This window comes from Montipora foliosa, chromosome 1 (genome assembly GCF_036669935.1).
Source record: "Montipora foliosa isolate CH-2021 chromosome 1, ASM3666993v2, whole genome shotgun sequence".
In the NCBI taxonomy this organism is placed as follows: domain Eukaryota; kingdom Metazoa; phylum Cnidaria; class Anthozoa; order Scleractinia; family Acroporidae; genus Montipora; species Montipora foliosa.
Genome location: NC_090869.1, coordinates 47,668,107 through 47,680,606, shown reverse-complemented (window position 1 = coordinate 47,680,606; position 12,500 = coordinate 47,668,107). Strand labels below are relative to the sequence as shown.

The 12,500-nt window shown below is 39.5% G+C and overlaps 1 protein-coding gene across 1 annotated transcript in view; it reads right to left on the bottom strand.

The window, feature by feature from the left end:
• Positions 1 to 12,500, bottom strand: part of LOC137999921 (xanthine dehydrogenase/oxidase-like) — a 140,427-nt gene that overhangs the window by 51,504 nt on the left and 76,423 nt on the right. The window contains exon 18 of the mRNA XM_068845917.1: positions 288 to 446. Within this exon, the coding sequence (XP_068702018.1) occupies positions 288 to 446 (159 nt within the window). The remainder of the gene's footprint in view (positions 1 to 287; positions 447 to 12,500) is intronic.

Genomic DNA, 12,500 nt, shown 5'->3' with positions numbered 1-12,500 from the left:
AATGTCTAAGCGGAAACTCCGAAACAAGAAATTGCAAAATTCGTTGAATGACTGACATGTAGTTTTTATAATTTCATTACTATTATTCAAAACGAAAGTTACGAAGGTTAAGAGTGCCGGTTTGATCCAAGAACCTTATTTAGTCAACGAATGCTTAAACTATATGTTCCAACAAAAAAAATAATCGTTGCCGCCTCACACACCTCAAGATTTCCAAGGCGGGATTCTTAACGTCGGGGTTGCTAAGTAAAAAAGAGTAATTCCTTTAGTTTGGATCTGATGCCTACCTGTAATTTGGCAGAGATTTTAGTCATGGGTTTTGTTAATGGATATTCTTTAGGTTGTGAATCGTAGCTCTGTATGCCTGATGACACAGGGCGAATGAATTCTTCTGCAGCTGACCTGACACGAGCAGATGCCTTGTCTCCCAAAAGATACAAGTAAAACTGTAAACAAAATGTAAAATTGCGCTTAAAAACTTAACACTGACGCCGATCTCTGATACGTGCAACATAAACCCAGCTATTTTGACTTCGCCAAAGAACAAACTGAGAAAATACTATAGACCTTATTCCAAAATGGCCGTCATTTAAATATTCTTTTGTTTTTATTCAAATTAGCCCTTGATGCCTCGTTCTTGAGCTAAAAATTCAAAAGAATATTTTGCCTTGAACGAGGCATCAAGGTCTACTTTGAATGAAAACAAAAGAATATCTAAATGGCGGCCATTTTGCATGGAATACGGTGTATGTTTATGGATGAATATAATGAAAACCATCATCCTTGACCGCATTAACCACAGTTCCAATGTAATTTATACAGAAGTAATGCCTTCAACAAGAGTACTTCCTGGTTTAAAGAAAATAAACAAAGCAAACAAATATTGTTTTCCAGCAGCCTGCCAATGCTGCTAACCTTAAGAATTGGCTGTAACTTTGAGCCACAAGAAAATACATTTTTAAACAGTTCAAAGTTATTCTCTTGTAGAAGTAAGGGTTTAAATTAAACTGAATTAGTTACTAAGTGATTGTCTGAAGCACTGGGAGAAATTTTGAAAATTTATTTAATTCATTATTTATCCAGGGGTATCTAATTTAGCAAAGCTCGTTTAAGTGGAGCCCTGACAGAACAAAGACAAAGACATTACAACATTAAAAACTAGACATATAATTAAGTTTAAAAAGGCAACATGTACCGCAGACGTTACTGTTTAAAGTGCTACTATGATAACAAAATCCACTTCCCCTTTTCCTTCAGCTTTTGAAAGCGTGTTTGCTTCACACCTGACTAGCAAAATTTTGAGCTTCGAATTTTATCCAAAGGCTGATTTCTTTGAGTGCAAGTTTCAAAACTGACCGATTGGACCTCAGAGGGTTGGATAGAGGATAAGATGACGTCAAAGACTCCCTAGCTTTAAATTGCAGCGTGTAAACGCAAAACACGAGTTTAAAAGTCTGAAAGCTCGAAACTCCCATGCTGCATATTAATATAGGCGCGTGCACACGCAATGCATTTTTAAACTAGTGTGTCTTTTAGGTCATCTTATCCTCGATCCAGCTCTCTCTCAAGATTTTAAAGTTAGTAATGGCGGACCATTAGCCTGCAAGCAGTTACCAAGCCCTTATATTTCGCCATTATCAACGGAAGAGGATATTTTGAGCGCACACCATTTTCAACGGAAGAGCCTGCTTGCAGGCTAGCGGACCATTAATTCGGAAATTTTCAGTCAAAATAAACAGGTGTTTTTTTTAAATGAAGGCTTAAAACTTTGGTTACTTAGTGTTCAGTTAGCATAGTTTTGAAATATAAAGAAAAGGTAGAATTCATTCTTTAAGATGGCGCTTTAGTTTGATTTTAAGTTTGCTGAACGTCTCTACTTGTCGAATGTTTCTCGCAAGGGTGTTGTAAGTCTGAGCGCCGTTTGTTCTGAAGCTCCCCTGATACTTAACAGTTTTTGCAAAGGGAGGGCACAGCAAATCACGTTTTCTGGTGTTATAGCCATGGAAAAAGTGCGCGTGCCTAAACTCTGAAAGTAAGTACGATGACGCTATTCTGTGAAAACATTTATGGACTAAAAAGCATTTGAGATAATTTCTGCGTGCTTGTAGGCTGGGCCAGCCAAGTGTTGATTTTCACTCCTCGGCCCCGATTGACCGACCTTCAATAATACATGCGGCATGTCTATTTAACTTGTCTAGGTAAGCTTTGCTCCCAGCCCCACAACTGTTCAAGGCAGGCGAACAGTAATCGAACAATGGCAAGACTATAGTATTGTAGAGAATTAGGCAAGTTAGCTTTGGGAGACCCTTACACCCTCGACGTAGAACACCTAATCGATATGAGATCTTGTTACCAATATTTTATGTGGTCCTTCTAAGATAGAGTGAATTTATTATCTTTTGTTAGAGGGGAGGTTCCTCTTGAGCCTTTTTTAATGGAACGGTTGTGGCCCAAATGCCACGTGTAGCAACCTGCGGTGAACATCCCATGAACGCATGTAAAATCAAAGTAAGGAGTTTTGGCTTTCACATGGTTTATTACTAGCCTATTGCTAGTGACAATAGCTTCGCATAGGGTGTAAAACGAACTTAAAACAAAAAAAGAAATAAACAAAGAAAATAATGTACCCACAGCTAACATAAAATTCTGACCATAGACGAACCGAAGAGAAAAATAAAAAAGATCCATGACTTAAGCAAAATTAAAAAGGTACTTACTTTTTTGGTCTAGTTCGGGAAATCGTAAGGACTTTAGATGGATAGCGTTAGTGGACCCAAACTTGAAGAGAACTGAAAAGGTAGCTAGCATAGCAAAAAACTGACATGCATGTAACATGTTCCTCGGAACCCCCAAAATTCAAAAAAAAAAAAAAACGAGTAAACCTATCCTATGCAATAATTATGTAATAGTGTCAAACGTCAAAAACGTGACCTGAAGATAACAGATAACCAGCGTTAACACTTGAACACTGACCAATTAAGGCGAGGAATGATATATGTCAACTAATAACGGTAAGCAAGGAGCGTGGAGTTAGAGTTCTATGAACGCCACTAATTTGAACTTAAATTCCTTTTAGACTTAATTTCGTCAGTGACTCGTAGCTAAGTGTTAAAGTCGCTATTATTTTGAACTGTGGACAGTGAACTATCAATCATTGGACTTCGATCGTCGGCAGGTATTATAGTCTGACATAGTTGCTATCACGAAAACCTTGACTAGAGGCCTTCATCATGCAAAAAAATCGTAAGTTTATACATTGTGCGTACCTTATAGAATAAGCCGATTGCTACTGATTTCCGGTATTCTTTGCTTGGACCGGTGGCAGAAGGATCAGGAACTATTTCCTGTGCCAGAGAACTTAACGCAGCTAAAGTCAAAGAATACCAACAGTTGGGTCTATAAGCACATCTTAACTTTGTCGAATTAAGAGAACAATGCAAATATCTACCTTTTAGAGTTGCAGCATCCGTCAAAACTTTGTCTTTCAACAAATCTTCTGTCTTTTTGGCATGATACTGTGAAATTGTACAAGCATTTATGATTGCAATTAAATCACTACATGCATCTTCTCAAAAATGTGTTAAAAGGACAATAAAAGGAATTGACCACAAACAACCAACAAACCTGACTTATGCTGCATATTTAGAGGAGGCAATAAGGCTTTCAAGATACAAAAATGTGCTTAAGATCTATGTACCAAGAAGTTCCCAGAGAGAGCGCAAACACATCTAGATATCTTTCCTTTTAAAAAGTAATGGTACCCTTAACGGTTCCCATTTAAACAGTTACACGGACATGTGACGGCTACCATCGAGATATGAACGTCTCAGCCATAAGTCACAGGTGCATCTTTAAGACGCCAAGATTGGTCAACCAGGACTACTCTAGAGGAAGGAAAGGTCTACCACACCGCTAATTGGCAGAAATACTTGGCTACGGCAGCAGGCAACAAGTGACAATGAGCAGTATTTTTAAGTGACAAAAGGGTCAGATCTTCTAGTATTCATGTTTGGTCAGCTGAGCCTGCTAATGGATCAGGATCACAAGTATAATGGCACATTTAAAAGCAAGATTCCAAAGGACAAGTCTATATCTTCTAGAACGGATAATGGCACACCCTTCACTGTGCAAGAATTCAACCAGACTTCAGCAAATACCTTACCTTTCCCGTAATGAGCTTAAAACTTTGGTCACTTAGTGTTTAGTTAACATAGTTTTGAAATAACAAAGAGAAATTCGAATTATTTTTTTCGTCACAGGGGAAGCATTGGACCAAGGGAGCTAGAGCGAAGCTAGAACAGAAAAAGCTTTACAGACAATGTTAGAACAACATTGCTCCTTTTACGAGAGATACAGAATTGACTCGCTTTTTTCTCAGCGGGGCTAAGAAATAAGTTCAACACTACACAGTGCTAATCAACATATGATTACCGGATATGGTCCTATTCCACCCAACACAATGTTCACAAACTTCATGGTCATGGTAGACACATCCAACTGAGCATTAAAGCCAGCATTCACATAGGCATGGGCATTCTACGAACAAACAACAAAAATCTGCTAATAAAAAATAACCTCACCATAGTTAACAATTAATGCACGAAGTGGAGGTAAATATTTACCACTTTCACCAACACTGAGGCAAATAACTGTTTTAGTAGATACCACACAAGTTGAATATCGTTTACAGATAAAAGTTGCTCCTTCATAACCAAAGAGAAATGGGGAGCTATTTTGTTTTTCTCTGTTTGCACAGAGGTGAATAGTACTCATGTCACAATGTCTGGAAAGCACTGTTCATTTGCGTGGTATATACTAACATAGGCTACACCTACCTGCATATGCATATGTCACAATATTTTCTTCATCGAATCAACCATGGTCCTATTTAATTATTAAGGTCATTCCTCAGTATTGTACTGTGCATATGGTGTGTTAATATTTATAAATTTGTCAAATTGTAAATATGGCGTAAGTCGATCATACACGCTGAAGCAATTCTCCAAACACGTGAGAGAAGTTGTGAATGACCCATAACTCTTTGCGTGCGCATTCCGAGAACATGGCGAATTAATTTTGTTGTTTCGATCTACGATAATCGAATAGACAGGTACGATGGTGTTTTTGTCTTAAACGAGCACGGGGACCTATATCTTTTATAGCATAATTTTGGTGTACAAATTATCCCTTTTGAATATACATATTTTTTAATTTATCGGAAGGAAAAAAGACAATGAGCTAAAAACGTACACAGAGGCCTTTATCCAGGGATGTAAATTACGATCTTGAAAGCAACGACTCGAGAAACGTTTTGAGTCGGCGTCGTTTAAAGTTGAGTGATTTTTCCATAAACTACATAAGAAAGTGTTCCATATGCTCTAGACTTTCTACCTATCAGGTGTTTTTTTAAGTATTACTTTAAAAACCCTCTGAGGCGATGAAATAACAGTCCAGTGCTCGACGTTGTGACCGCTGAGGTCGCCAATGTGACTGGATTTTATTCACTGGTGACTAACGTTTCACACTTAGTCAGCCAGCCTAGCCGCAAAGATATCATTATTATTATTGTTATTATTATTATTATCATCATCATCATCATCATCATCATCATCATCATCATCATCATCATCATCATCATCATCATCATCATCATCATCATCATCATCTAATTTTCTATTCATCGAATGAGTGAAATAAATGTCCAATAGCGGACAATACTTCACGCTTTAACGCACGTAGCCTTTGAAAACAGTGTTTGCGTATCCTTAAAGTGTGCATACAATAATAGATTTTGAGTACAGTAAAAGCCTTTACACCTTTTAAATACGTAAACAAGCTAAATGCAATGCCCGCGTACTTGCGTGACTTGCGTGACTTGCGTACACGTACACCTGTATGCCTCGCGTTTACTCGGTATTAGCATTGGTTTCCATCTTACGAATGTATCGTAGCACAACTGTAACTCTCACAAATAATGTGAAAGAAATGAAATTGTTGCTCATGATGAATCGCGTTGATAAAAGCGAATATAAGACTTAACGTTTCGGCGTCATCGTGACACCATTCTCAAGGCACAGGTAATAAATTAATGTTCTTCAGAATTAGCATAAGGACAAAGGCTCACAAGTTTTTCAAGTGAATACTTTTGCGGCAATCGAGTCGTTTGCACGTTGAGAGAAGGGTTTGCGAATTAAAAGCATCTCCAAGGATAAGAGTATATAAATGTTGATATCATAGTCAAGTTATACAGAATTTAAAACTTGCTAAACTATTCTTACTCATCTATGGCTGTCAAGGCCGCTTTACGCGCTCTGATTTTTTGGCTCGACCTCGCTTGCATTTTACCTTTCGTTGAAAGTATACCGACCAAAGGCCGCAACAATAAATACTTGAGCTGGAGACCAAATCTGAAAACTCAGGGGTCAGCTGGCCCTTAGGTTTTTCCCTGAAAGTCGAGCACTGAACACGCGTTTTTAGTATCAGTACAGGCATCAATGGGGGTAATATTGGCCCATTATATCTCTTATTAAAGCAAGCACGGTGACTGAGCTTTTTTGTAGTTCTCATAACAGCTAGGATTAGTAGGGAACATTCAGGGAAAGTTTCAAGAAAATCGTTGACACCTTTTTTTCTGAGGAATCACCTTAAACAGCTGGTTTCATAAGTTTCATGGATGTCGTTTTCCATCATCATCAAAACACTATTCTTCTAATCATCAACCTCCCAAAAGCTATGTATATGAAATATTTTCCAAGAAGTGCAAACTTGTACTATTCTTGAGCAATATTATGGCCTTTGCAAACAGGGATGTTACATATTGTATTACCCCAATCTTTTCACAAAAAAACACAAGCTGATAAGCAGTTGCTACCACGCGTTTCCTCACCTGCGCTCTTGGCATGATTTTGTAAGAACACATCACAGTGTTGTTTGCATACACAGGCAGAAGGACTGCCCAAATGATCTAAAAAAGAAACATTGAAAACAGTTTACTACAGTTAATCTTGACTTTCGAAGCAAAAGGTCATCGCAGCAAATGAAGCCAATTTGATCAGTTCCCTAGAGGCCTAAGTAAAATCCATCCTATAATAGGACTCAAACTAATAACAGAGCAATTGAAATGCACATCAGGCTTTACGGGACCTGTTCAAGTACCCAGAGCTAATTGAATGGGTACCCCTAATTGAATGGGCTTTATGTTGCATTATTAACTGCATTGTTCCTTCTGTACCTTCGGTAATAGAAAGTCGTTTCATGTCGGCAGCTTAAAAAGATCGCTTATTAAATATAGATATTCTTTCCATCATACGGTTGATCTTCTTCTAAAAATTGCAATAATTAAGGGCCACATTTTTCCTCAACCTCGTTCCCAGAGTCTCCATTGTCGTTGAGAAGAGACCCTCGTTGGAGCTGGTCACGTGTCTCCCATAACCTGGGAGATTTTTAAACTGTGTGTTTGGGGACGGGTGGCAGTGTAGGCCTTGTCATCATTGCGAGGAGGGGAATCACAACGCATTTGATTTTGTGGCCAGACAACCATCGACAAAACGTTTCACGGCAAGGTATTGAATGCACTACACATGGATAGGATTTGAAAGGGAAAACGTTGTTGTCAAATTGATCAGATGCAACAGAAAATATACTGGCGTCGTTCGAATGTTTGTATGCCCGTGAGAAGGTCCGGATTCAAACTTTAATACTTGAACAAGCTCAAGTGGCAGTCAAATTGGCTGATAACGAAGGATGCTACTAGTTTGCGACATGTTTAAAGAAAAGAAGGTTTTGTCATGAAAGAAAACAAGAGAGAGGTTTATCCATGGGAAACAAACATTTCGGCGATCGATCAATCGGAATCTCCTGCGAGAATCTCCTGTGGGAATATAGCATCAGCTGGAGCTGGTGAGGGGGAGCTGGTGCATGAACCATGGTCAGCCACGAGGTTTATCCATGGCAAACAAACATTTCGGCGATCGATCAATCGGAATCTCCTGCGAGAATCTCCTGTGGGAATGTAACATCAGCTGGAGCTGGTGAGGGGGAGCTGGTGCATGAACCATGGTCAGCCACGGCTTTCGGGCCTCCCGCCTTTTCGCCATTTGTCTACTCTTGTGCTTGCGTGGCATTGGTGAAAATGGTATCTAATATGGCCAAGGGTTTCGTCCACAGAGTTATTGAATTTGCAGCCGGTGAATGAGATTTTTTGCCGTGATTTTTACACACTTTCGTCTGCAGAACATCGTTCAGTCTCGGATGACAAAGCATTACGCAAAGGTGAAGTGGTGTCATCGCCCGTGCGTTTACTATGCCAACACAACGGCTTCATTCCATTGTGAACTTGTGGGAGATCTAGTGTCTAAGCTGAATCCAGGGCCTACAAATACAAATATCTCTAGTGGTCCAGTGCGTTCCTCTGGGATTCTGGTTCACACTAGCAATAGACTAAGCATCAACAATGGCTATTGTTCTAGGCGTCCTAATGACCACAAGCCTCAGTGCTCCAACTTAATTAATATGCCTTTAATTGCATCGCATCAGTTGACGAATAACAAAGCGATAGAGCTTTGTTTGGTTAATGTGAAATCACTCAGAAATAAGACCGCTGACTTTTCAGACTATGTTACCGAATTTAAATTCGATCTCGTTGCGTTGACTGAAACTTGGTTCACGATTGATGATGTCGCTATGCGTGCTCTTGCAAGACCTGAGGGATATAAGTTAATGGATCAGCCTAGGGCCAACGGATCAGCCTAGGGCCAACAGGTTAAAACTAGCCTCTTATTCCGGGATTCTCTGCAGGTTACAATCTCAAGAGTGTAAACATTGATCAATTGCGGAGCGAACCCATGGACTCGGAGTTGTGCGTCAATCCACCAAGTGCTCTTGATAACCTGATTAGCTGCTACAATACCACCCTTTCTGATACTCTTGATCGTCATGCCCCCCTGAAAATCAGGGTCGTGTCTGTTAGACCACGTCTACCATGGTTTAATGAGGATATTCGTGAGGCAAAAAGGGCAAGGCGTAAGGCGGAGAAAAGACGGCGGAAACGAATTCTCTCCATGATTTTGATCACTACGAGACGTGCAGAAACCGTGTTACATATCTGCTTAAGGACGTTCGCGCCCATTGCTACCGCGCATCCTTACAGCGCACGCAAATTCACATGCCACATCACGCACCGAGCGCGCACGCTAAGTACTAAAATGAACAATGATAGGGCAGATGGTCATTGCTATAGCTTTGCTTGGATTTAACGATCTTGGATGTTCGGTGACCCCTACTTTTCTTTTCAGAAACAAATTTTATTTACAATTATCTTCACATTGTCCAAAAAATGAACAAAAAATCAATGTGGGAACTCAAAAAAAATGTCAAGATTTCTGTCCTCGGGACATGGAATCCTGCCATCTTGCGGCTGCAAGGCGCATGAAACTATGATCGCTAAATGCGAACTTACTTAAGGACGTTCGCACCCATTGCTACTGTGCATCCTTACTGCGCCCTTCAAAGATGTAATTGCAATATTTTAGGGCTTACAGACACTGTGGCCCTATTCGCTAAAGAAGCCGGATTTTTTCAGATTTAGGGTGTTCTTCCGGACAAGTTCTCTCCAAAACGAAGTCTGCGACCCCCCATTTTTTCTACATTTCTGACATCATCAACTCATCATCTTTCAATGGTAAAATTTGCAGAAAAAAATAAATGTTAGAAAATTTTCGCGGCAAAACGTCCTTAATAGCGCCTGGATTGCCTTTTATAGGGACTTTATTGAAGACAACAGTACTGACCAGGGAAAACTCTTTAGAGCCACCAGGAGATTGTTAAAACACGACACTGGCAGTTCTCTTCCGCCGCATGATGATAAATTCCAGCTTGCAAATGATATGGGTAATTTCTTTGTGAAAAAGATAACTAACATTCGCAAGGAACTTGATGACGCTGCCTCGGGGGCTTGTTGTGATCCTGCTGAATGTGACTTTCCTCGATCAGTTGCGGAATCATTTCATGAGTTCACACCTCTGAGTGATGAAGATGTCATTGGACGTATGCAGAGATCTTCCAAAAAGTGTTGTGCCCTTTTTCCAATGCCGACCAAACTGGTTAGTGATTGCATTGATGTACTGTTGCCTACCATAAAGCATATAATCAATCTATCCCTAGGCAACGCGTACTTTCCACATGCCTGGAAGGAAGCTTTGGTAAATCCTCTATTAAAGCGGTTTGAACTGGATCCTTTGTATAAGAATTTCCGTCCTGTTAGCAATTTGCCATGTCTCTAAACTAGTTGAACGTTCAGCTTCAGATCAGTTATTTGCGCACATGCCATCTAATGGTCTCTACCCTGACCTGCAATCGGCGTATGTGAAGAATCATAGCGCTGAGACGGCTCAACTTAGAGTTAAAAACGATGAAGCTATGAAGCCAAGAACTTGAGCTGTTGGTTTGACCAGCAGCTCAGTATGGGCACTAATGCTAATAAAATTTGTAGTGCATCATACTTTTATCTGCATAACATTAGGCGAATAATGAAATTTCTGTCATTTGATGCTACTAAAACTGCTTGTGCATGCGTTGGTGACGAGGTCGAATTGACTATTGTAATAGTCCTGTTGTATGGTTTGCCTCAAACTCAACTGTCTAAATTACAACGTGTTCAGAATACTGCCGCTCGCCTTATTTGTAATATAATAGCGCTTTGGAAACATATCCTCAATAGTGCTTTTTGAACTCTCATTGGCTGCCTGTGCATGACTAGAATAGTATTCAACAGTTGTATTGATTACATATAAGGCAATTCATGGTATGGCACCGAAATATATCAGCGCCCTTATAACTATAAAGCAGAATCCGAGCTATTCCTCTAAGTCCTAGAGTGCGCACAAAGAAAACACTAGTGGATCGGGGCCTTCTGTGCTGCCTGCCCCGAAATTATACTCGCTTCCTCAGTCATTTACGGAAAATAACATCAGTGGGACTCACCTTTAGGGTGCAGTTAAAGACTTTATTATTTAGACAAAGCCTAATAAGGGACCTTTGTATAGTTGGATATCATTCTGTTATTTTTTATTATGAATAGATATATCCTGTTAGTTTTTCCTTTTTATATATCAATATTGTAATTTTACCTCGGCACTTTTAATATTTGTTACACATGTAGAGCGAGTTAGTCATTTTTTTTCAATTGATTGTGAACTGCACAGGAGATCATATTTGTACATGTACCTCGGCGCGATAGAAATTATAAATTAAATTAAAATGATTATTATTGTGTTTTGACCTCTTTTAAACATTTCATTGTAAAAGGTAAAGAATTAATTTTTTTGAGAAAAAAATGCCTTGTCAAACGCTGTACACTTTCAGCACCCAGTTGCGGGTCAAAATTGGTAACGAGAACTCTACCCCGTGGGAAATGTTTGTCCGAGGAAGAGCCACGTGACCAGCCCCAACCAGGGTCTCCATCCCAATCGACGAAGCGACCCTGGGAACGAGGTTGATGTTTCCTTCAGGTATTTATATAATATTTTTTAAAAGTTGTGCTTGTGTTTGGATTCAGGATGTTCCATTTAAAAAATGACGCATGGTTTGCAATTGGCGACACCTTTATTTTACACTGAGAAGTGTCATAAATTGTTGCCAACTTGAAAATCACAAGCTACAAAACGTCCAAAAGATAATCGAACCGTTGTGTAACTACAGGGTGTAATAGACTTTGTTGACCGTCACCTTAATGTAAATGGAATCTAACTGCGAATCCAGCCTAATCAGACTTTCTCTCTGGAGTGTAACTGACGTTTTTTTACATTTGACTACAAGTTAACAGATATAAGAACTTAATTCATAGTACCTTTCCAGTCATGTCCAAAGTTATTGAAGGCTGTTATTGTGTACTCAGCCTCTGTCCCAGAATAGCTGTCACCTACCAAAGAAAAGTCAGTGAAAGAGTACAATTTCAGGATTTTACTTCGTGACTGCACCAGCATGCGCAAATAGAAAACTTACAAATGAGTGAACACAAAAAAAACAAAAAAAAGGTGATGCTCGCAGACGTGAAGCAAGTGAGATTGATTAGTTGCAAAGAAGCCAGGCTTGAACTATGGTTCCAGACCTGGGTAACAGATAAAGTAGGTCCTAACTGCAGTTATGACCCTGCAACTCCATATAAAAAAGAAGGACTCGGCTTGCTGGAACAGTTTTTTTATGGCTTAGAAGAACATGAACCCACTCTAGACTAATTCAAGTTGTGTTGATCTCAAACCCGAACATCCCAATTAAACAAGCGTTAATTCACTTTTGGCAATGACACGAACATTGTTGTTCATGTGCACTTTGCTCGCTCAGCAATTCAAATTTAGTTCAAGCCATTGTTATGTTGAAAATTGTTGAGAGGCCACCCTTAAAAGTATTTTATTACCAATACTTATATCCATGTAGGGGGCAGTTCAGATCCTTACCAATTATCAGCGCACGGCATCAAACCAGTTTCAAGGAGAAGAACAATA